General features: G+C 33.8%; 1 protein-coding gene across 4 annotated transcripts in view; it reads left to right on the plus strand.

The window, feature by feature from the left end:
* The first annotated feature begins 9,938 nt into the window (after positions 1–9,938).
* The window catches only part of klhl10 (kelch-like protein 10), a 31,549-nt gene continuing 17,810 nt past the window's right edge, over positions 9,939–23,677 (plus strand). For 2 of the 4 annotated variants that reach the window (XM_072532752.1, XM_072532753.1), the window contains exons 1-4: positions 9,940–10,168; positions 14,380–14,600; positions 15,946–16,575; positions 21,296–21,774. In XM_072532752.1, coding sequence (XP_072388853.1) covers positions 10,076–10,168; positions 14,380–14,600; positions 15,946–16,575; positions 21,296–21,774 — 1,423 coding nt within the window. In that variant the 5' untranslated portion in view covers positions 9,940–10,075. Of the gene's footprint in view, positions 10,169–14,379; positions 14,601–15,945; positions 16,576–21,247; positions 21,775–23,677 lie in introns of all 4 variants that reach the window. The other 2 variants (XM_072532749.1, XM_072532750.1) reach the window with 2 other exon arrangements.

Here is a 23,677-nt window from a genome sequence, read left to right on the forward strand (position 1 = left end):
TATTTGGCTGGATCTCAACATGGTGGTCGTAAAAATTTGTTTGAGTTTTATGGTACTCATGCATTGGGAGCAGAGATATTTCCTGATACAATGGCTTTCAGAAGAGTCAGGTTTTTATTGAGATGTCTAAGGTTCGATAATATTAATACTAAAGAAGAAAGAAAAGCGCTAGATAAACTTGCACCGGTAAGAAGCATTATTAAAATTTTCAACCAGAAATGCAAAGCTAATTATTCTCCTGGACAATATATACCACTCGATGAAATGTTACTTGCATTTCGAGGAAGGTGAAATTTTAAAATGAATATTCCTAACAATCCCAACAAATACCGTTTTAAAAGTATTTTCAACCGTAGACGCTAGGACTTTTACACAACACATTTAGAAATTTATGCTGGAACTGAGCCTGACAAACTTTTCAAGATTGAAAACTCTACTGGTGCTGTAACCGAAATAATGAGTTTACACTTGTCTGGAACACAAAGAAATATTACAATGGATCGATGGTTTACTGGATATCAGACTGTAAAAGATTTGTTAGAAGTTCACCAACTTACAGTGGTCGGTACCATTCAGTCCAACAGAAGAGAATTGCCGCATCAAATAATAAACATTAAAAACCGATCTACGTTCATCTATTTTTGCATTTGGTACCGATATTTCTACAGTGTCGTATGTACCAAAAAAATCAAAAAATTTATAGCTTTTGTTCTCTATGATTCTCGAAGATAAACTTGATGAAGCAATTGAAGAAGAAGCAACACCAGAAATTATTACATTTTACAATCTGACAAAGGGAGGAGTAGACGTTATTGACCCAAAAATAGCTTCCTATAATGTTGATAGAAACACTAGACGTTGGCCTAATATAGTATTCTATGGCCTCATCAATGTTGCCGAAATGTCATTTTCTAAAATTTTGTATTATTTGTAAAGTCCAAAAAAGGTTTAAAAGGTAAGAAAATTTGATTGTAAGGAAAATAGTAGAAGCATCAGATTTATTTTCCCATACAAACAGTTACATTATGAATTAAAGTCACTAAAGCCGTCATAATTTTCACATTTATTTTCTTTTTTACTTTGCACACCAATGACGAGTTGGACCGATTTTTTTGTTTTTTGAAGTAGAAGAAATCGTCCTGTATAATTATTTCTATTGACTTTCTAACATTTTTTTATAAAAATAAATTTTTATTTCCTTATTTTGAACTTTTACTAATAATTTTTTGATAAATTATTTTTATCGTTCTTAAAACATTCTAACAATACTTGACAAGGACTATATTTCATATAAAAATCGTCCTACAGTTATTATTTAGAGCTCAGCATTACATTATGAATCTCTAATGGATCCGTAGTTTCCTATGAATTGTCCTATCAACTAAAAATAACAACCTCTTCAAGTTTTGCATATTCATGCTTTCAAAATATATTGCTGATATATTACCTACATTAGATACTGAGAAGGAAGTTAGTCATCTGTAATCAACTACATTTGCATCAAAATGTTTTCGTGTAAATGTATGTACATATTTTTCCAAAAAAACGGAAAGTGCTTTTTTATGAGATAATATTACTGCTATTTCACTTCCATATCGAGATCTTTTTAGAAAAATATTATCAACAATACTAATGATATACAAGTTATAACAGTTTGCAACTTGATATAAGTTATATTCTAATAACAATTCTTATTAAACTAATATAATCGAAAAATATAACTATTACTTTTTATTTCATTTATTAGCTGACCTGTCGAAGTAACTTCGAACTATAGAAGTCCGTCTAGAAAGTATCCGGAAAAAAGAAAGCAGAATTATAATTTTACAGTATTTATTTCTATCACTTGAAATATAAAATTTCAACAAATAATTCATCTCATTTACTTATACAACCTCCATTTAAATTTAAACACTTAACTAAACGTCCAGGTACACCCGAAACTAGGTCAAGGCTATAATTTTCGGTAATGGTGTTCCAGGCCTGTAAAACTGACCGAATCCAACCTTTTTTATCTCGTGGCGCTGCTTGTTCCACTTCAATCTTCATCAGTCCCCATATGTTTTCAATGGGGCTAAGATCTGGAGATGCTGCTGGCCACGGAATTTTTGCCAATTCGTGTTCTTGCATCCAAACTTGAGTATAAGCAGAAGTATGGCACCTTGCATTATCTTGCTAAAAACGCCACCCCCATGGATATAAAACATGAGCCGTTTCAAGATGAAAACCATTTGGGATGTCACAATATTTCGCACTGTCAACAGTACCATTAACTATACAGAGAGGTGTAGCACCATGCTGAGATATTGCTCCCCAAACCATTATTCAGGTGGGAAATTTGGAAATTTGAACGGTAACATTTTCTCTTGATAGGACTTTTAGATGATTCGCACCAAGCTGGAAACAACTTTCATCAGATACAAAGACATTATTAAAATTATCTTCTCGAAAACGTTGACAAAAAACTATTCTTCGTTGCCTTTGCAGAGGTGTCATTGTAGGGATTTTTTTTGGATTCCTTGATATGTAGCCTTGCTTTTTCAGTGACATGCGGACAGTTTCTGAGCACAGTTTTATTCTTCGTTGATTTCCAAACCTGTTCGCTAATTTTCGAAACCTTAGATGCGGATTTTGTCATCCTAAAGCCACTAAAGCATTTAAATTTTTTCCGCGAATCTTACGCGGTCTACCCGAAACTGGTCTATGTCTCATATCTACCCCATTTTTTATCCTCTTTATTATCTCATACACTGCACTTTTTCCGAGTTCAGTCAATTGCACTAATTTTTAACCGTTTCGGACACCCTTTTTATAAAAATATTCCACCACTTTTCTTTTTTCTACTTACGACATTATTTAACAAATCTTAAGTCTCCTTACAAACAACAATATTTGACAGATGGTGTTGTCATGCGATTTTGTCCATAATCTACTATCGGCACAACCTACTTGATGCATTACTTTTGTCTTGTACAAAATGTTACAAAAAGGAAATCTATTAAAATTAGGAAAAATATAAAATTCCGGATACTTTCTAGACGGACTATAATTCAATGGCTCTCTGCTCTCTCGCATGCTTCTGATTCGTTGAAAACATTCGGGAAACTCACCTTGCCTTAGGTTTCTTCGTAGCTAAAACATTTAATATAATATTATCATCATTATCATCAATTAGACTGTATTTGTCCATTGGTGAAGGTAGGCCTCCCGTAAGATTTTCTAACTACATGAAATGATAAGTCCGCTTCCTCCAAACTTTGACCAAAAAAGGTCTTTCGATCTTTTAGAATGATGTAGTGTAGTTTTGTGACATTTTCTTGGGTTGTGATGGTAATTAAAAGACCTCTACCATGGTTTCTCTCTACAGGATTCTGTTTACAATTAGAGACACTACCGTTTTACTACGTCGTAAGATACAACACGGTCCCCTAACTGTTTACGGCATGGATTTTTTGGGAGATAATTGCTTTTTCAGAAAATATTTATTCATGCAAGTTTGCTCTTTCGCGTCCATTTAAACACTAAAGCCCACCTTTGCTGATGCGTTTGCGTGATTTGATCCTACTAATTCACGCTGAGATTTCAAAATCTAGGGATGATTTACATTTATTAAGTTCAAATAGTGATGTACAAAAAGGACCAAAAAGCAAGATTAATAACAGTTTACGAAGTCTACAGGCGCCAGCGAAAAGTCAACAGCTACGAAAAGAAACTCTCTTTTTAAGTCGACTAAGGTGCTAGTAGAGAAGAAGAAATCAAATTAATAATTCCCTTCACCCTCCAGGTGGAAATCAGGGGAGTAACACCAAATTAAGATCTAAAGGAAGTTGCTGAGGCATTATTTGTAAGATATCGACATAGACCCAATTAGTACTCGTATCTTCTTCTCATTGCGCCGTCTCCTTTCGAAGGTTGGCGATCCAAATGGCAATTGTAGTTTTGGAAACTGCTGCGCGAAAGATCTCTGCGGATGAGCGGTCGAACCATCTCCTTAGGTCTTTCAGCCAAGAGTTCTGGCATCTTCCTACTGATCTTTTGCCCTGTACTTTTCCTTCCAGTATAACTTGAAGTGATTCATATCTTTCGCCTCTCAGCACATGACCCAAGTATTGCATTTTCCTCTCTTTGATTATTCTTAGTAATTCTTTTTGTTTACACATGCGACGAAGTACCTCAACATTAGTAACTCTTTGTACCCATGGAATCCTCAACATTCGTCTGTATATATACATCTCAAAGGCATCTATTCTTTTTTCTATTTCAGAGTCCATTGTCCAACTTTCACAGCCATACAGTAAGACAGAAAAAACGTAACATCTGATCATTCGGATTCTAAGCTGTAGACTATAGTACTCGTATAACCAACATGAAATGCAGAAAAGAAAGCAAAAAAACAGCTTCCAATGCATAAAATGAAAGTAAAAAAAAAAAAAAGATTCGCACAAATTAAAACCGATCACTAACTTAAGATATAAGTAAGTGGTCATAAAAAGTTTTAGGAATAACAACAGCTCTACGTAGTGCTTTAACTGTTAAGGATTTCATCACGCCAATAATTCTTGATAAAGGGATTCAAAATAGGTGAAATGTGGAGAAACACATTAGCAAGGAGTACAAACTCTCTAGAGACAAAGCAAGAAGGTACTCAAATTGCACCATTGCATGAGCTTCAAGTACTCAAATTGCACCCTGCCAGCTACCGGGGATGCCGAAATGGAACAAATCGAGAAGTTTGGTCCACCTAAAATACACAAAGAATGCAAAACCACGTCTCGAACTAACGCAACGTATCTTAAGCATAGTGAAAACGGGCACGGTTTCTCTAACACCGTCTAAGTGTAGCTGAATAAATATTTCGGCTGGGTACAAGTAATTAGGTATAATTACTTCGGATTATTCCTTCGACTTTTGGTATATTTCCATTAAGCGGTGGTTCTTTTTGTTGTGTGTATTTAAATAAACTACTCTTACTGCGTAACTTAAGGGAATGGTACGGATGCACATCAATTGAACTATTCAGAGCAGCAGCATCTAAGATCAGAATAGCCATGATGATTGCCAACCTCCGTCGCGGAGATGGCACGTGAAGAAGAAGACTCTTACTCAGTAGAAATGTATTTCAATTATAACCAGTATACTTTTAAATTGTTTAATAGATAATAAAGTTACCATTAATTTATTTGCTGTCTGCTTTATATAAGAAATAGTTGAAGCAGTTGAAGCTCAAGAAGGTGTTGAGCTCGGATCGGCAGTGGAACGTAAAGAGCGGTGTGTCTGCTTTGGTCAACAGTTAAAAGAGTCGAGAGGAAGATATTCTCTGTGTAATATTTCGCGGAGTCAAATTGGACAGCGCGATGTAGCAGCAAGGGGTAAGACGTGGGAGCGCTGTTGCCAGTTTGGATTAGGTCCGAACATACTCCCCGGCCGTTGAATGTCTCATTTAATAATGAGGTAGAAAGATAAGAAAGGAATGAGATCTAATGGTTAAGTTGGAACGGGAGACGATACAAAAGACCTATGATATATGAACAAGAAATTAAGCAGGAACGAAGAATAAAGCAATAAACAACAATCAAAATTAAGAATCTTGAGTCAAGGGACATAGCTTTGTAATGGGCACAATAAAGACTCTTTCACTGGTTCGAATCTGTACAGCTCTGACCTTTCCGTCTACGTCAGGAAATATTTCTAATATTCTGGACAAAGGCCACCTAAGGGGAGGAGTCTCATCCTCCTTCGAGAGAACAAGATCATCTATTTTCAAATTTTCTTAAATTTCAAACCACTTGGGACGTCCCTGTAATCTGTTTAAAAATTACAAATAAAATTTCTTCCAAAAGGGCTGTTGAAGCTGAGTATTCCCAAATTCCTCCCAATGAGGACTATGCGGGGGTATCCACTTCCATTCTATTAGATTTTCTGAGGCAAAGTTTTGAATTGAAGTAGAATTTTTAGAGGTTTTAAGGAAGTCATACAATTCACAAAGACGGTTATTAGCACCAGTAAAGTTGGTACCGTTATCTCTAAATATAACAGAGGGATTCCCTCTACGAGCAATAACACGTTTTGGTGCTAGTAAAAAGGAGTCACTAGAGAGAGAAAACGAGCTCAATATGGACAGCTTTTGTACTCATACAGATAAAGAGTGCCACATAAAATTTTGTGAGAGGGGCCTTACGAAGGCGAGATGTTTTTATCACAAGTGGTCCACCATAGTCAGTCCCAACATTTTGGAAGGGGCGTGAGGTCGAAACTCTTTTCTTTTCGAATAGCAATTTCGAATAATTTTCTTAATTTCCCTGAGTCCATTAAAGGGCCAAAATCTTTGTATTACTTTGGAAAGTAAGGCTTGTATAGTCAGACATGACCAAGTCTAGTATGTACGTGTGAAAGCAGTAGAGTGACTACATGTGATTTAGAGGGAAGTAAAATAGGGTGTTTGTGATATTCTAGAATGTCTGCATTTTTTAAGCGTCCACCGACACATAAAAAGCCAGAGTGATTTATGAATGGGCTAAGTGAGACCATGTTTTTATTTGACAGTGATTTGCTATTTTGGATTTCAGAGATTTCTGAACTGAAGTGTTAAACAATTTTACAAATGGAGTTAGGAGTTCATGTAAAATCTTGAATTCTGAGTAAATCTGTGAACGAACAATTTTCTTCGGTAGGTTTAGTAGTAAGAAGTGAAATTTTTCTCTCTTCTGGTAAGTTGCATTTATCAATTTTTTCATTAAAATGAGCGAGATTAAGATTGAAGTCTTGCAGAAATGAAGGGCCTGACAAACATAAATCTAATTTTAAAATGTATTGGGCTAGTAATCCTCGAGATAAGGAGTCGGCAGTATTTTCTGCAAATTTTATGTGGCGCCAGTGAAAGGCATTTGTCAAACTCGATTGGAAACAAAGGTATTCCAGCGGGATGCGTGAGATTGTATCCACGATAGTGCTATCCTTAAATCGTTCCATACATTAACACAGAGAATGACAGTTTGTTTTCATATATTGATATGATTCTGTTGTGAGTTTTGAGAGGAGTGACATGGCACAGAGTTCAAGTCTAGGTAGGGTAGTTGTCCTGATAGGGACCGAGATTTTCCTGTAACCAGTATGCAGGAAACTGCGTTATCAGAGTATACAGTACGAAAGTAAATGCATGCTGCATAAGCCTTTTCGCTGCTGTCAGCAAAGTCATAAATTTGTATGTGTGCGATTTTTTTGTGCATTGGCAGTTGTTCATTTTTTTTTTTCCAAAGATGAAGGAAAGATATTGTCAAAGTCCATTCGTTCGAGGAAAAGTTTCTTAATGAATATTTTTCCATGTAAAATCGCAGGAGTTATCAACCCTAAGGGGTCATAGATTTGTCAGTGGGGCTTCAGGTACTGAAATTGAGAGTGTATCTGGAGAAGTGTCCCATGAAAGTCCTAAACCTTTATTAGAGGCATTTTCGATTTGGATATCATATGAAGTGGGTTGATCATTGTTACAATATTTTTCAGAGAACCTTGTGTTCAGTGATATTTGTTTCAGTGAACGTTATTTAATTCGTGATATGTGGTTTTTGGGTCAACTTCAGTTTTAGCACCACAGAGGATGTCGTCTACGTAAGTTTGTGTAAGTAAGGCTTCACAAGCGAGGGGGTATTTTTGTATAATAGTGGATGCAAGCTCTTTTATAGCCCGAGTAGATAAGAAACTTGAGGATCTCAGGCCGAACGTTACGCTAGTAAATTCAATGCATTCAAGTGGTTTAGAGGGATCATCTCTCCAGAAGTATATTTTACAGGAAAGTTTGATTTGGTTTGATATTTATTTGACGGTACATTTTTTAAGTATCAGCGGTGCAAGCAAATTGGGGTATTCTAAAACGGCAAAGAATGTCAAATAGATTAGTTTGTACCTGTGGACCTATAAGCATGATTTGATTTAAAGAGGATTTACTAGATCCATCAAAAACAACGCGTAATCGAGTGCTAGTACTGCTCTCTTTTATCACACAATGATGGGACAAAAAATATTTGTGTTTGGATAAGTTATTGTATAGTGTGAGTGGGATATATCGTGCATGATTAAGTGTAATGTATTTATCGATAACTCTTTTGTGTTCAAGAAATAGAGAGTGATTTAATTGGAATTTCTTTTCTAAGCCTTCGAATCTTTTTTTAGGTATAGGGGCAATAAGTAAAGAGTCACTTAGTTTGGTATGTTCATATAAGGGGCATTTAAGGGGAAGATTGACTTGGAATCGTCAGTTTTCTAAAATCTTTGAGTTTTTCTTAAAGTCAAGTTCAGCAATTTCTTCAGTCGGGTAAGAAGTTTTTAGTGGGTATTTCCTCCATTTCCCAGAATTTGGGAAGAAGTGAGTAAAGGGAAGAAGTGTTTTCGGAGATAACATTATAAGTTTGAGTAAATAAGGATACTCTTTTATTTTGTAGATGATTATGAGGTACACTACCAGCGACAATCCAACCAAAAAAGGAGTTTTGAAGTACAGGGAGATTTTTTCCTAATCTTACGATGTCACCGATAATGAGTTCGTAGTATTTGTCAGCAACTATTAAAATGTCAATGCTTGAAGTTAAGAAGAACTCATTGTCGGCTAAGGAAATGTTGTGTGGTATTTCGAGCCATTCTAGGGGTATGTGTGTCCGTGGTAGTGGGGTAGTTATTTTATCGAGTACGTAACAAGACATGTTAAGTCTATTGCTTTTATTATTAGTCGAGAAAATAGTAAGGTTTGCCATTATGTTAGATATGATTGAGCTCTGGGCAATTTCAGAAATTTAAAGAGGTTGTTGGTGGGTTTTATAGCTAATTTTTTCGAAAAGATTCCTTGATATAAAGCTACTTTGACTAGTATTATCGAGAAGTACCTTGGCTGTTATATGTCCTGATTATGATTGAATAGTTATTTTACTTGTTGCTAATAGAACATTACAAGGTTTAGCGGAGAACATAAGATGGCCTGTGGTATCTAGAGATCTGGGACAGATTCGGGGTGAATGTTATTGACAGAGGAGGATTGCATGTCGTCGAATTCTGTGTGGTTTTTATTAGAATTTAAATTAGAGTTTGATTGTTTTTGAGTTTGACGATAATTATGTTTTCTGGAATTGACATCAGAATGTGTTTTATTTTTATTGGATTTCTATTGATCACTCAATTTTGATCTGTCAGGTTTGGGAATATCTTTAACAATTCCAAATTCTCGGAATTTTTTCTCTATTCTACTCACCGTAGAGTGGGAAATTTGACCGTCAGGATACTTTTCATTAAATAATCTCTACACCTCAGAATGCGCGCTTGTTTTATTATTTACTCCAATCAATATTAATATTTCAATTATCTGGGATTCAGTTAAGCTCTACAATAATTTACAATAACGTTTGAAAATTCCTAAGAAACGTATTTTCACTTCAAATTATTGAGGAGGTCTAGAGAACTACTACTAATTTTAAATACGTCTAATCTTTTTGTAATATGTAAATATCATAAAAAAACCGATTCTACTTTTTTGACAACAAAACAACCACTCAATTCTGAAAGATATTCGACTCGATGGCTTTTTGATGGAATAAAATAAAATAATTCTTTCCTTGACTACCCTGTACAAAAAAAGAAAAATATTTACATTGCTGAATAGAGCATTAAAAACCCTTTTAAACTCTGTATCACATGCTACCTCTTTTCATTTAAAAATTTTTCAGGGGTAACTACTACCCCTAGGGAGTTCAAGATATATTTGAATAATGTCATTGGGAAAGTGTATTTTCATATATAAAAATTGACCTTTTTCAGGATTTTTCATTTGTATTCATAATATTATATAAAATGAATTTATCCGTTACTTTAGGACCCCACTGTATATAAAAAGTGTACACTAATAGGGGCTAAGTGATTCGATCTGGTTTGTGTACATGACGGCGTAACGTCACCACTGAAGGGTCTTGGTTTATTTATTTATCTGTCAAATTGAACGTTTTACAGAGTAAAGAATTAGTTTAACTTTGGCGAAATTATTAGTGTGTAGCTCTTTGTACCACAAAAATCCTTCTTTACCATAATTAATAAAGAAATGGATGGCGTGGGCCCTTATTTTGGGATATTCGATAAATATAGTAGGAAATTTTCATTTGTGGATGGATTTTACCAGTTTTTGCACAAAGGAGTAAGAATATTTTATTTAATATTTATGTTATTAATGTTAATTTATCTTTTTAAGTTTTATAGACTAGTTTTGCTTCAGTGTTTCTTGCTCTTTAAACCATTTTATAATCGCTGGCTCCTGTCATAAAAAATAGATATAAATCTTTGGTTTCTGCCTCTTATTCTGTTTCAGTCGTTGTTGATTGTACATTATCTTTCCACCTTTTTGGCCGCCTTCCAACGGGTCCTCTGCTATACGGCTGTTGTTTTTTTAGATGTTCGCTAATCTATCTGGTCCCATTCGGTTTACATGTTCGTTCCAGTTTTTTTTTCTTGTTTTTATCCACCTGTTAATATTTTGAATTTAGAATTTGATTCTCCATATGGTTTCTCGGAAGCAACCACTTACTACTCTTGCCGCTTTTGATGCTTGTCTTGTGGTCTCTGTTCTTATATCCCTACCACTAGTGATCTCTACTCCTAGGTAATTGAATTTCATAACTTGTTCTACAATTTTGCCGTCTATATCTAGTTTGTATCTACGCGGCTCTTTACTGATCACTATACATTTAGCTTTTTCTATTGATATTCTCATATTAAGTTTGTTTGCTGTGATAATAAAGGTGTGGAGCTATCTTTGTAGGTCATCTTCCTTATCAGCAATTAGTACTGCATCATCGGCATAGCATAGTATCGTGATTTTATGTGCTTCCATGTGGTATCCGTGTAGTTTTCTTACTTTGTGAATTATTTGATTCATCACCATATTGAATAACAATGGGCTGAGCGAGTCTCCTTGGCTTCACCCTGTCAAAAGCGCTTTTTAAATCTACAAAGCACATGTACATAAGATGAATAACATTTTTCCACTTTTGTTTTATAGGTGCAAACCCGGATATCTAAACGCTGGAGAATATGAGTAGCATTAGGGGGCAATGCTATTAAAATTATTTGATTTTCTTTGCAAAATTTACTTAAATATAAGGCCAGACAAGATTTATGTCCATCTAAAAGGACAAGAACTGACAACTCTTTAGGAAAAGTACAAAAATGTTCTAAAAATACTCAAAAAAACATTCTGCAATCATCCAGTTTCTTTGATTTTTCCCCAACCTAACCCCCAATCTTTAGAGCTGCCTTGCGCACAGCGGACGGAATCCGGTCATATGTAAAAACTGTTAAAGAATGGGCAAATTCTCCTTCTGCATTAGCTGTGAAAACCATTGTTACATTTTCCTTATCTTATGAGGTTTATTCATTATAGATATTTTTTCTTCACAGTTCAATTACAGTACCACTTTTTGGGGCTAAACAGAAACATGTTTCATTCATATTATAAATCATTTTGGATTATCTAGTCTACTGGTAGCACTCGTATTGCTTAAATTCATACAAACCTCGTCGAACCATTTATGTATTTTTTCTTCAGTTACTGCACCTCGACCATTGTGAATGTGTTCTGCTTTCTGTTGGGAACATGCTTGTTAAGTAAGCTGTAATAACATTTTCTGCCAGGGCGATCATTGGCAAAAGGAGTTTCAATATTTGCATCTCGAACAAGGTATTGTACATTGTACTGAACTTAATAATCCGTCTTTATTAATTGGAAACCCTATTTTCCTAGTTAATACTAGTTAATATCCATTCAACTAGGAGGTCCTTCCAAGTGAGAGTCGAATCCACAGTGCAACGAATCTCTTGGAGACGTTCCGGATATTTTAGTACGCAAAGTAATTCTCGAAACTTTAAATTCCCAACTGGTTGTGGCCACGGGCATTCCTTCAAATATTGCATTTAAAGCTACGTTTACTTTTAAATGTGAGTTTGTACGGAATTTCGGTGTGTTTAACTTTTCTACTCTGTTTTCATTATTCGTTAGTGCGTTTGTCATTTTCAATAAAAAAATAAAATAGGTATATTTACGTAAAAATGCTACATTAGTAGAAAAGTAAACTGGTGAAAAGTGAATTTTTTTACCTACTTGTGGCCAGCAGGTTGGCCATAAGTGGATAAATAGTAATTTTTTGGTTTCCACTTCTTCATTGTTCTCCTTCATTGTTCCAAATGTCATAAGGTGAGCCCGTCGAAGTGTGAACTACTTTTCAGTTAGATGATTTTTATGACATATTTTGCATGATTTTGGATATTTTTTTCCTAGAATACTTACGGACTTTACTACATATACTTAAATTTGAGTACGTTCGTAACATCAGATGTGGAAATTATGTTAATTTTTTTTAAGTATCCATGGTTCACACTTTCCCGTCAATTTGGGGTAAGTGTGACAATGAACTTTAGCTTACAACAGCGTGTGTTATTTTTGGGGCAAGTGTAAATAATTTAAAATTGCAAGAAAAAACAAATTTTTTAATGTTTGAAAACTTTTATTCCCGGGAATCCCAAATTATTTACAGGAATCCCAAATATTTTTCCCTTGAATACGATTAGTGGTGGTACCTTCGTCCCTGATGCAGACACTGCTGAAAGAACCGTGGTGTTTTCTCTTCCTGGACGGGAAGTAGTTCTGGAACTTGGTTTACCTTTAGCTCCCACGACTTTGGTTTTTTTTGGGGTCGTGAGAAATGGATGTTACGTCCATATTCCACACGAGTTGCGGCTGGTCCTCTAATTTTAGCTGAAATAAAGTTTTTTTGAGAATATCAAAATATTCTTGAATGATGAAAGGATCTGTAAGTTTTTTGAGTACTCCACTGTTTAGGGTTTTTTTATTAAAACTTCCGAACCACTCATCCCCAGGAGTGTTATCCTTAAATGGAAGTTTTATGTCATTTTTGGTAACAAATTTGCGATCAATCTCTAGTAGTTCCAATCTGGATATTCCAAATCCCCACTGCTCCATAGTTTTTAGTTTTTGGGTCAATCTAGTCTCATCTTGGAGTGGAATCGCTTTAGCCCTCCCTTGCGATTTGCTTTTAGCTTCTCGAGCACCGGTCACATGGTAGAATAATGTTGTTTTAGTAATAATATACAATTTATGTGTACGGTATATCGAACAAACCCGTCTTTTTATCCATGACACTGCGTGATTTAAATCATCTTGGCTGTATTTGGTTGCTCGATCCGACTTCCGTTTATAGTTTCTCACCATGTTCAATCTAGAATTAAAAATTAAAGGTAGTCTTGCAAGTTCACTGTTGCCCCAGTACACGTGGTCACATTTACCCCAGTAGGCAATATAAACGAGGTAAGTGTGACCTAAGTCATAATTCAATTAAAAATTGAAATTGGCAATTTTTTTAATACATACAACGTAATATAGTTGTTAAACAATCCTGCATAACATAAAATATTTACTTACCACCTAATACTCGTTTCTCACAAAATTTGTAAACAAAGTCTGCACACTAACATCAAGTTAATTCGTATTAACATACGCCAACGGTCAAATATCAACTTGTTTTCTACAAACTGTGTATTTGCATAGATCGCTGTTTGAAAATCTTAAGTTTCTAGTCACAAGATGCCGCTGGTATCCCTAAATTGTAGAAAATTTTATATAGTATCGTCACACTTACCCCACAATCACACTTCCCCAGGTTTCCCTTACTAATAATTAGAATGAAAAATCAAAAATATAAAATAAAAAACAAGCACTTTAAGTGCAAGAAAATTATCATATAGTTTTGGATTGAAAACGATGATTTTAGATATCTTTCTTAAGAGAATTTGTTAGTTAGCTTGGCACGTGCAATACACTTACTACTACTTAAACATCAACAATGAAATGAACGGATCAGTTGCATAGTTGCATAGGTTTCTATCACTGTTCCCAGTTACCATGAAATTATTTGACATTTTAGCAGCTTCAAGCTTATCAGTTGATGGAAGCCATACTTATTATCCTACTAATCCTAGTAAAATTGGTCATAGACAGGGTAGTAACCATAAGTGGTGCCTCTACCCTATACATAAATTAGGTTCAATCAAGCTATTTTGGTTCCAGAATATGTGGTGTATTTTATGATCTGCCTTTTTGTTACCCACTGTGTACTTACTAATGCCTTTTAACTATACTAATCACTAATTTTATAATTATAAAGGTATAGGTTAGAGAATATATTCACCAAGTTTTTGACGGTAACTAAGTAATAAACTTCATGCTGTCATCATTATTGCAATCTTTCAAATTGACTTTTCATTCCATTTTCATTCAGTTTATATTCATTTATTAAATAACTAAATTATTTGTGTCTAATCCTTAATTGAAAATAGTGTTTCAAACTGGCTCACAAAAATGAAATGGGCGAATCAGAAATCAATTGCGAAGACTCCATGAAAGTCCGTTCTGGAAGATGTATGAGTGTCCAGGCTATGCAAGCACTGTTTGAGTTAAAAGAAAACAATCAACTTTGTGATGCTACTTTAGTTCTGGATGATGGATCCGAAGTCCCGGTACACAGAGCAATCTTATGTGCTTGTAGTTCTTATTTTAGGTGAGTATTTAAATATAAATATTGCATTATTTGTAATATATCGAGTAAAATTTTTCTTTCTTGTAACATCTTTAATGATTATCTATATCTCGTTAATTATGGTATTTTGTATTTCATCCAGATTTAACTTCGGGACCTTCGGGGATTTAACAGATCCGTTCATCTTGGACGATAGTCTATCACAGTAGTTTATAATATATTCTAAATATTTTTCTGCAGTAGCACAATATTTTCGTTATAATCAATTAAAATCTGTCAAACTAGAAACTTAATATTGTAAAATTTACCAGAATCAGAAGGAGACAATAGGGAGGCAGAAGATGTATTCAATATTGTCAAGATTGCAGATCTGATAAAACCCGCAGAGGTTGAGCGCAGGGAATGAGCATCCTTGTAACTATTCATGAATTCAAAATACCAATTTTTTCCTGCCAAATCATTTTTTATCTAGAATTTAGGAACTTTTTTTGTTTATCTGTGCAAAATCATTTGATAAAATACGAAATTCTTTCCTTGTAAGTCCATAGTGTACTTGTGAAACTTGTTGACGATATTTTTTCAATATATCTTCTTCTTTAGAAGTAAATACACGATTAATGGCGCAATTCTTTTTATATTGCCTACCTTGTGTATTTCTAGATGCCTTGATAATGTGTATTTCGAAACTTTAAATTCCACAGTAGTCTGATGGATTGACCAGTTGTTTTTCAACACCAAAACCGCTGTTCTTTCAATATCACTACCCCTGACTTTTAGTCTCTCCCCTTCTTTACTTCTAGGAATCTAAAAGTACAAATTAAACTTCAGTACCGTACCTCGGGACAGTCCCAAGGTAGGGTCCATAACAATGTCCAAAGGTACAGGATAATATGACACATTTTCAAAACAATGCTATTTATAATTTAGAGTTTAAGTTTTATTTATTTTTATTTTATATATTCATACTTCACATATACTATATGTATGACATATACAGTCAAATAATATTTAATACTACTTACTTTATTTTTCTAATAACATACAAAATATTTTACTTTTGTTCCAGCAAAACAACTTTATTAATAACAGACAAAGTTAACGGCAATTTAAAGGGAAACTTCTTCTTCTTCTTCTAAGAGTGCTGTCTCCCTACGGAGGTTAGCAATCCTAATGGCTAGGTATTTTTATTTTTGAACTTGCTGCTCTAAACAAATCAATCGATCTGCATTGATACCAATCCAGAGGGAAACTGCTGACAGATAAACCACATAACATAAACGATATTTCTTTTGTTTTTGAATTTTATTCTTGCACTTTCTATTTTTTTTAATATTTTGAATACGAATTTAATACATATTTTTTTTAGGGCTTTATTTACAACAACTTTACAAAATCGAGATAAACACAGAGTACATTTATCAGGAATTACGTCAGAAATGCTACACAAACTGTTGGTTTACATATATTTAAGAAAATTAGATATTAATGAAGAGAATGTATACTCAGTGCTAATAACAGCGGATTACTTAAGTATTTTAGGAGTTCTCGAGATATGCTGCGAATTTTTAGAAGAAAATCTTACAGCTAAAAATTGTATAGGAACCTTGAGTTTCGCTCAAAATCATTTTTGTAGAGATCTAGCCACTAACACATGGAACTATATAATGAAAAATTTTCCACAGATCGCCGTTGAAAGCGATGAACTTTTATCCCTATCTTTGAATCAGATTCAAGATATTATAAACTCTGATGAATTAAATGTAAAAAGTGAAGAAACTGTATGGGATGTAATCCTAAGATGGATCGATCACGATACTGAAAATAGAAGGAAACATATTGTTTCATTGATGAAATGTATAAGGTTGGGGTTGCTGGATACCCAATTTTTTTTAGAACATGTGAAGGAACATCCCTACGTGTCAAGTTCAGAGGAAAGTCGGCCTATGATTATTGAAACGTTGAAGTTTTTATACGATTTGGAAATGATTACACATAGGTAATAATTATTTAGTTAAATACATATTTTTTCTTTCAAGTTTGAATATATTGGATTTGGAATATATCGGTGTCAAGTAAATTCACTCATCATTATTTACTTTATTCAATATACAAGGTGACTACCTTTATACATTTCTCTCTTGAGCCATACCAATAGTAATTTCTTTTACATGTATATTTTTTCTATCCATCTGCAAATAGGTCTTTTCCGCTCTTCCTACCCTATTCCTTCTTTTTCTTCTTAGGGTTCCGTTTTCTCTCTTAGGTTGGAAATTATCATTAATTGTTCTCCTTTATTTACCGTCGGCGTCGTACTACCGTAAAGGTTAGTCACCATGAAACAATAGGTGTTTTTGTTTTGTGCTGCGTATATTTTTCTGGTATTTGGAACCAATCTCTTTAAGTTTCTCAGCCAGGATTTTTTCTTTTGTCTAAACTACTTCTACCTTTAATCCTTCGTTCCTGTATAAGGTATAGCAGACTGTACTTATCATTACGGAACATATGGACTCAATATGACGCTTTCTTCCTTTTAACAGTTATTAATAATCTCAATACCTTTCTGTTGGACACTCGTTGTGTTTAAGCGTACAGTGGGTGATTAAATTATTAGAACCAACCCATAAAGTTTTACTTTTTATTTATTTAATGGTATGCAATTGATCTATAAAACATATTTTTGTGCTTAATTCTATTTTACTGTGATTAAAGCCTTATAAAAGTTTACAAATATTCAAAAAGAAACGAGTAATTACATAAAAGGCTTAAAATTACGTCTTAAGCCTCATATTTGCTAGTGTCACATTTTGCAGCAATGACTGCCTCGCACCTCTTGGCATACTTTCCATGCATTTCTGGCCATTTTGTTAAATTGTTCCACTCCTGTGTCATACTGTTATTAAGCGCTCGATAAATTGGCTCTTTGTGGCTATAATTTCCTTAGAAATTTCTTTCTTTGAGCTTCCAAAGATTTTCTATTGGACTCAGATCTGGTGAATTTCCAGACCAGTCGAGAACCTGATTGTCAGCAAGGAATTTTGTAAGAGGTTTTTCCCTGTGACAAGGCGCTGAGTCATGCATAAACGTGAAACTTTATTCGAGAACCACTCCTGGACCTGGGGAAGCATTTTTGTTTACAGTACTCTTAAGTACTGGTCCTGCCGCATTGTTCCTTTAACAATGTAGAGTCTACCAGTTCCTTGACTGTTTATGATAGACCACCCCATGATGCTCAGGAGGTGCTTTGCCGTCCTTACAATAGAATACGCTGTGTATTACTTTCCAGGTCTTCTTCTCATAAATTGAGCAGTATCCATGAGGATCTGCAGATTTGCCCGAAAAACAAACCTGGAATATTATTATTATTTTGGAATCCTGGACAAATTACTAAACTGTAAACTACATACAAGAAAAACAATGTTAAATAATGTTATTTACCTGATTCCAATCCATAATGGTCCAAACCTTATGATCTTAAGCCGATTGAAGCCTTTTTTTCTTCATGGCTGGTGTGACTAACGGCTTTTTAGCAGGGTGACAGGTTGAAAACCCCAGATCCTTTTCTCGCTAATTAGCTGTCGTTGGTGAAATACGAATGCCAGACTCCTGCACCATTTTCGTTAAAATCCTTCGAGGTGGTTTTCTGTTTGCTAAGAAAATATTTCAAATTTTTCTTTCATCTCGTGGTACTGTAATTTTTGTTTCGACCACATTTTTGTTTGCCCCGTGGGTAAATCCAAATTTTCTTCAAGTTTTTTTTTTAGTTAGTTTTTTTCAATAATAAAGTTTTTATTTCCGCTATTTTCTTTGGTGAGATGTCTTTGGCTTTTCCCATCGTGTTCTGGTATCACTGGTGTAACGAACACGTAAAGTTTGCTAAATTCACAAAAAATAGTATATGACTGTCAAAATATCACTAGAAGTAATGGAAACTATTTATTGTTACTATAAACACCAACAATACAAAATAATATGCACACGAGTAGCAATCTAGGCTGGAGAGCACTGATAAATAATGGCATCTGAGTCACGTATTGCCACGCCTGCTATGTTGAAACTGTTGCCAGACTATTTAGTGTACTTTCATAAAGTGTTACACGATAATAAAATGGAAACAAACGCATTAATATATTATGCAGCTAAATTATATACCCTTTTTGTAAAAAAAAAAATGAATTTTACTAGGTGGCTCTAATAATTTGATTACCCACTGTATTCTCAGTGTATGTCTGTACAACCAAATTTTTAAGGCCTTACAGTTGCTGTTGTGAACGGCCATTCTCCTACTTTGTAAAGTATCATAGAGAGTACGTAACATTTCATGGTGCACCATCGGATGCTAACACTTAACTTGCAATTGCTTATTTCAATTCGGATCTTAATCTATGCTTCTAAGTTCCACTTATCGTTTTGTGTATATCCCAGACATTGGAATCGGTCTACTCTTTCAATATGTTTGGTTTCAATTTTACAGGTCGATATTTTGAATGTTCTTTTTACTAATCACCATAAATTTAGTTTTCTTTCTGTTGATCTTTAGTTTGGTTGCCTGTAGTATTTACTCTATAAATTAATTGAACTTTATCTGTAAATCTTTGATGTACCTCTAGAAATATTTGTTCCATGTATAGGTTGAACAAGCAGTGGCGAAAGAATGTAACACTGTCTAACTCCTTTATAATGATTATGTTTTGACGCACTATGTCCATACTTTATGTAGGCTATTTGATTCCAAGACATCTTTTTAATAATCTGGATGTTGTTGCTGTCAAGTACTGAAAGACCGAAATAGTTCTATGATTTTGTTATTTTTGATAGTGTCTAACGTTCTCTCATAGTTGGTAAAGCAGACGTAAACATTTTTTTGTTCTAAAAACGTGTCTAAAGCTGAACTTTGTTTTACTTATTTACTTTACTTAACTAAACTTTGTGTACTTTACTAAACAGTTCATCAAGTGATGCGATAAGGGACTAATCATCTGCTAATCTAGAATCACTAGGCCGATAAACATATACTAGGTGAAAAACAAAAGAGTTTTTATGGCATATTTTTAAGCCAAGAAGTTCCATATTAGGGACAGTAATATCAAGAGATATAACAGAGAAATTATTAGTAATTTCTGAAGACAAGTAGATACAAGTTCCTCCTCTACGTCGATTACGACGGTCACACCTATAAAGGAAATAATTATCAATATTATAAAGAGAGTCAAGATAATTTGGTGTTTACCATGTTTCAGTGATAAGAATTATTTTGAGGATTTAGGTTTTGAATGGTGCATAAAAATTCATTAAATTTGGAATTATAAGTAGCTAGATTAGTATAGGAACAGAGCCAATTATGAAAACCTGAAATATCAAAATTAGTGACGAAAGTTTACAATTTTCAGGACACCTTGTATATATTTTATGGTTAAATTTTCCTCTCCATTCGATTTTCTCTGTTCCAGTTCCACTCGAAGTTCTTCTAGGCATTCTATTTGATTCGGAGCCTTATCGTCAATAATGGAAACGTTTTTTAAAGAGACGTTTTGTAAAAGTTTCTTTTTGTTTTTCAAAATATGTTTGGCTTTATGTTCATTTTGCATAATGACCTTTATCATCCTAGGAAAGGGATTGTTTGGTTTTCCAATCCTGAAAATGTGACAAGAGTGGAGTTACACATTACAGTATCTAAAATATTTTTTAATATTCCACCATCGTGACTTTTTTTTATTTCAATGTCTCCTGTTATTTCGGGTACACCCCTAAAAAAATATTTTTAGCCCGGTTAATACGATCAACTTTTTTTTCTTTTAAAATAAGCGCTTTGCCGAGTCTTTTCCAACGTCGTTGTCTAAATTTGATTTAAGCTAATATTTACCGAGATCTTCTATTTGTTTATAAGCCTAAAAATTGTTTATAATTTTAAAATATCCATGATGCCGCCAAATAATCCGATTTTAATTTTATAAAGTAACTTATGCATGTAAAGTAATTTAAAAAAAAATTGGCAAACAATTTTTGTTGAGTAAGATTTTAAAGAATTTTATTTAAAAAAAAAATAAGTTTGCAAAGTTTTTATGCAAAATCTAATAAATCGGAAAGTACAATCGTAAGAGTAATAAATAAAAACATTTTTAACCAGTTCTATTTTATAGAAAATTCAATTATCGCTATTTTATTTCATTACGACTTTGCACCAAGAGCAACGAGAGTAGTAAAAAACAATATTCTTAGTAATTTTTAACTATTTTTTTTATTATTATTCCTAACTATTTGAGAGGGAGGATGAGTCAATTATTATTACTAAAGTAATCACACTTTTTCTGTAAAATTCCAAATGCCACCCCTCACATACACCTCAAAACAGATTCGCCCTGGTCTATATAGTCAATTTGATATTTCATTTAAACGTCAGCTTTTTCATCAGAATTGTAATTCTAAAGTGTAACTTTAACCAACTACATATTGATATTTTAAACAAGTAATTTTTAACAAATAAGTTTAAAATTAAGAAACTGAAATTTTAGTAAAACATATCAACTTGTCTATATTTCGTGGAAATTAAAAAAGAGTTATACGTTACATTGTATTACTTTTTTGAAGGTTTGGTTCAAATTTTCAGTTTTAATTTGAGCCAAACCTTTGTAAGCTTTTGCTAGAATATCGATTACCGCTTCGACTTTCAGTCCGAATATCAGTAGCGGTAGTCAGTTCCTAATAATTTGGTCTCCTAGAGATGGAGAAGTCATAACACCTGAAATAGCTCGTCCCAGAGTTCCTCACGAAATCCTCTTCGCAATTGGGGGTTGGAGCGGTGGATCTCCAACAAACTTTATCGAAACATATGACACACGAGCAGACCGATGGGTCAAAGTCGAAGAAGTTGATCCAGCAGGTTCTAGAGCCTACCATGGCACAGCTGTTGTCGGTTTTAAGATATACGTAATCGGAGGATTTGATGGTATGGACTATTTCAATTCATGTAGATGTTTTAATGCTGTTACTAAAACCTGGAAAGAAGTAGCTCCAATGCATTCTAGACGATGTTACGTTAGTACTTCTGTTCTGAAAAATACAATTTACGCTATGGGTGGATACGACGGACATAGTCGCAAAAATAGTGCTGAGAAATATGATCATAGAACTAACCAGTGGACCCTTATAGCTCCAATGAACATGCAGCGGTCAGATGCAAGTGCTTGTAACCTTGACGGTAAGTTACATATTTTATGTATAACACAACGAATATAGTACAAAAAATACAAATACATTTTTATTTCTGACATTAAAATTTTTGAATTTGTCTACAAACTGAGTTAACCAGTCATCAATATGATTCTTTGCTCAATATAATCTAAATTAAATATTCTCTTATGAGTGAAGAAACAGAATCTATGATTATTTTTCTAACCATCTACATCTGTTTCATTAAGTACAATTGGTATATACGATGGTACAATACGATGAATCAAATGGTATTATTTCAATATTTTGTTAAAGTAAATACATAAATTGTAGTTTTTATTATTGAAAATAGTAATTTTACAGTTAAAATAAAAAAAAGTAAAATCAATAAAATTTAACGGATCCAACGGATTTAACGGATCTTAATAATGTGTACTTTACATCAAATTTGAAATAAGATGCAAGGCGCTTGTTTTGTTGATCCAAATTTTTTTGTTTTGGTAAACTTGACACAACGTCTGACCTCGCTGCTGCAGCAATGTCTTGTACTAAAGGAAAAATAAAGCAGCCTTGAAGCTTACCACTTTTTCTCTTAAAAATGACAGTTGTACATTATCGATTTTTCAGGTGTGCTTGGTGAGAATACTGCTTGATTTTCAGGTCTCTTTCATAAGGATGATATAACTTGATTGGAAATCACAATAGACATCTCTATTGACTTTGATTGTGGATTCGACTTTTCATTTTCATTTGGTCTATCAGTCACAGAACTTCCAATGAAGTTAGTTTCAGAAAAAATATATCTTTTAAGGGGAAAAATTCCCGTTTTATTAAGTGTAAAAAGTAAAAAGACTCATGGTTCAGTAACCATGAGTCTATAGCGGCATTTGAATACGCTATAAAGGGAGCGAAAATTGAAACATCAAGGGGTTAATAAGGAGGCAGAGTTCGTATGATTAAAACAATATCCATGGCCAGTTGAACAACGTAATATTTTACGTGACTTTCGTGATTAGTATGAAAAGGTTTTCAATTGAACTGTTGCTAAACTTGATGAAGTGTATCATAATGTCGACAAACAGCTCGCTATTCATCCATTCCCTTGGGTTTTACAAACACCGTGTGCAAAGTAAAGCTTCTTGTGTTATAGACTCCTTAGAATATTTCTTTAAAAAAACCATGACAGGGTGACAGGGGGAGACATTAAATGTACTTTTATCATCAAAATCAGAATTTGTGACTACGCATCTTATCAATATTAATGCCCGAAATATAACATTTCATTAACGAGACAAACACATTATGTATGAGGACAAGTTTTTTACCCACAATAACTCCAAACATCTTTGATTAATTTTTTTCAATAAAATATGTAAATATTACATGGAATTCTGGATAAAGATGACTCTGACAATAGTTTTAAACATCCTTCAAGGGGCCAAGGCATCCTCTTTTCTACCATAGAACTAACTTTTAGAACACTGATTAGAGCCTCTTTTCTCTCGTATGTACTGGTCTTACTGCAGCCATTAGCTTATTGTACATTGTGCTTATTTCCTTATTATAGTGTGCTTCTTCAATTATCTTAAAATCGGTTTCATTGTCTTTATAAAGAATCGATTATTATATCCGTACGACTGCAGAGCCTCGTGAGTACCAAACCGAAAAATAAGAGATTTTATTTTAACATAAATTCTCATCTATCGGATTCTAACGACCCTTGAGTTTTTAATATTGTTCTGAAGTTATTTTCTTATGGTATCTTAACGCAATTACTATTTTTATTGGGAATAAGCCAGAATATAAGCTTTAAAAAAGTTTTTTTTGGCGTTTCAATTTCCACTTCGGAAATGGTTACCAATATACCAAACACTAATAAATTAAACAAATTTTGTTTCCTGTCACTTGGTGAAAAATTCTTCTTATAATTT

Source organism: Diabrotica undecimpunctata, chromosome 5, assembly GCF_040954645.1.
Source record: "Diabrotica undecimpunctata isolate CICGRU chromosome 5, icDiaUnde3, whole genome shotgun sequence".
Classification (NCBI taxonomy): domain Eukaryota; kingdom Metazoa; phylum Arthropoda; class Insecta; order Coleoptera; family Chrysomelidae; genus Diabrotica; species Diabrotica undecimpunctata.